Source organism: Lipotes vexillifer, unplaced genomic scaffold (assembly GCF_000442215.2).
Source record: "Lipotes vexillifer unplaced genomic scaffold, Lipotes_vexillifer_v1.1 scaffold759, whole genome shotgun sequence".
Lineage (NCBI taxonomy): Eukaryota > Metazoa > Chordata > Mammalia > Artiodactyla > Lipotidae > Lipotes > Lipotes vexillifer.
The window spans coordinates 1,423,356-1,425,741 of NW_006790410.1; the positions used below are offsets into that span (position 1 = coordinate 1,423,356).

Below are 2,386 nucleotides of genomic sequence, written 5' to 3' on the forward strand. Positions count from 1 at the left end.
CCCCGCATTTCCTGCTTGTCTAGCTTGCTTAGTTTTCTCTCCTTAACCTTTATCACTAACACAATATCTGTTTTGCTGATTTATTTTATTTGTTGTTGTTTCCCGTGCCCAGAAGAGTGCCCTGCGCATAGTTGTGGCGCTGTAACGTTTGTGGAGTGAATGAGTGAGCACGTGAATGAGTGCTTTCTCCACTATTCTGTCTCCTCACCTGCCGCTAGGGGGCACTCCCCACCGCAGATGGCTTTGGTTTCATTCCTGCCGAGTACAGGTGTCCCCTGCTGTCCTGAGAGCAGAACGTTCCTATGAAAACCTTTGTTAAGCTGAAATGGTGTGAATTGAAGAAGCAATTACCTTAGGACAGGCCTTGCTAACAGATGCACAAAATAAATAGAGATAAACCATAGACAGTTCAAAGCCATGGCAGCTTGATGCTGAGATGCTGAGTACGTTTTCCAGGAAGCAGCTCAGGGGTGCCCCTTTCCCTCCCTGGAATCCGCGCTGCCTCCATAATGGCTGCTACGTACCAAGCCTGAATGATGTTCTTGTGTTTCAACTTTTCTTGTGAAAGTAAAACTCCTCTTTGAATGTCTTTCAGTTAGCAAACACAGGTACGAAGGTATGTCTTTCTTAAAAGTGAGGTGGCATAAAGTGAACTTGTGAAAAGTGAGGGATACCCACAACTTTATGTTAGAAAAATAATTCTTTGTTTCCGTTCTCGCTCTGAGAAGTGCCAGGCACTCCTTCGGTGGCCCGAGAAGCTTGGATGGCTGGTGGGACTGGAGCCTGACCACGATGCTGGAAGGCCTGTACTGGGGAGGCCTCTCCACAGCCAGCATGCCGGGTGCTCAGGTGGGCGTCCATCTGCCCTTCACAGTGGTGGTGTCACAGTGGGGTGAAGGAGCCACAGACGCCTGACCTGTAACACTGCGCAGGTTCTTGAATGATCTGTAGGTCGTAAGGCCCGCGGCTGTCCCCAGAGCGTCCTATTCTCTTCTCTGCCCCTCACACCTCTGCCCCCTCCTCTCACACCCCCTTTAGCCACACCAGCTTCTTCAGACCCCTTGTTTGCCGGGCCAGAGCTGGACGCAGGGGCATGGCTGGTCCGTAGGAGCTCGTAGGCCCATTGGGATGGTAGGCTGGTTCAGTAAGCAAAGTACTGTGACACAGAGGCACAGGGACACCTTGAGCGAGAAGGAGCGAAAGCTAAGATGGGACCCTCCGGAAGCCGCGAGGCAAGCCTTGCCCTGCCCTTCTGAAGCCAGGTTACCAGTGGATGTGCATTTTGAGTCATAACCGTATTCTTTGCTTACTTCTTATTTTCCACCTTTAAAAAAAAATTAGATTCTTCGTCCTGAATTCCTCAAACAGTGTGTTGCTAATTCTACAGTTGTTGTGTTCTGTGCGGTTACAAGAATGACACTGGAGAAACTTCAGAAAAAGACGATAATGGATCATTCTGATTTGCTACAAGGCCTGGGGAAGTTAGCTGCTATCTTTCTTAGAATGCTGGCTAAACCTTTAGAATGTGTTCAAGAAAGTAAAGTTCTGACCTCTGATTTGGTACCTGAGGGGATCCAGAGCTCACCCATGGCTGGACTATGGTGCTCCAGGTGTGTTATGTGTCTGGGCATCTTCACTGTTCTTCCAGCCCAGAGCTCTTGGAGGAAAGGGCCACCTCCTAGGCCATTTGGTCATTAAGCAGCTAAAAGGTACTCCTGATAGTTTATGTGAGGTAAGATGCTCCCCTCTTCTTCTTATTTCTAAAAGTACATTAAGTTAGAAACATCTAGGAGACATTCAGGCAGGAAACGAAAAGACCATTTTAATCATTTCTGAGAAGTCTGGCTGTGGTTTGAAAATGTCAACCCCCGGGGTTTGGAGAGTGTGGGCCTCTACCTTCATTTCCTTCTCTGCCAGCTCCCTCCTGGACCCTCTTCCTATCCTGGCATTCTGCTGCAAGTTCACTCAGTCCACACTTGGTTTGGCCTTTTAGAAACCTGGCATTCTGTGCAAAACCAGAATATTCCTATCGAAAATATCTAAAACTAGAATATCACATATCTTTTCCTAGTGGGAGGGTGTGAGTGAAGTTGGGCGCTTACCTGCCTCATCCTGTAATGGAAATCAATCTGATGGCCAAGGCCAGACTGGTGGACAACTTAGGTGCAGCCTTCTACTGCTCAAGCTAGAGCCCGGGGACCACGAGGGGGCATTGAGGGAGCAGAGGGCCCTGTGTCAGGACAGCGTATGTGCCCATGGGCAGCCAGGCTTGGAAACCCCCAGATGCAAGGCCGACTTTGAAATGTGCATCTGATTCTTCTTCTGATTGGTGGTTTCGTCCTCATCTTCCCAGCGCATTTTCAGAGCTTGTGGAAGACTCTTTCCC

General features: G+C 49.1%; 1 protein-coding gene across 1 annotated transcript in view; it reads left to right on the forward strand.

Annotated features, from left to right (window-relative positions):
* Positions 1 to 509: 509 nt before the first annotated feature.
* The window catches only part of PKD1L1 (polycystin 1 like 1, transient receptor potential channel interacting), a 5,729-nt gene continuing 3,852 nt past the window's right edge, over positions 510 to 2,386 (forward strand). The window contains exons 1-3 of the mRNA XM_007463693.1: positions 510 to 520; positions 729 to 849; positions 1,649 to 1,709. Of these exons, the coding sequence (XP_007463755.1) occupies positions 510 to 520; positions 729 to 849; positions 1,649 to 1,709 (193 nt within the window). The remainder of the gene's footprint in view (positions 521 to 728; positions 850 to 1,648; positions 1,710 to 2,386) is intronic.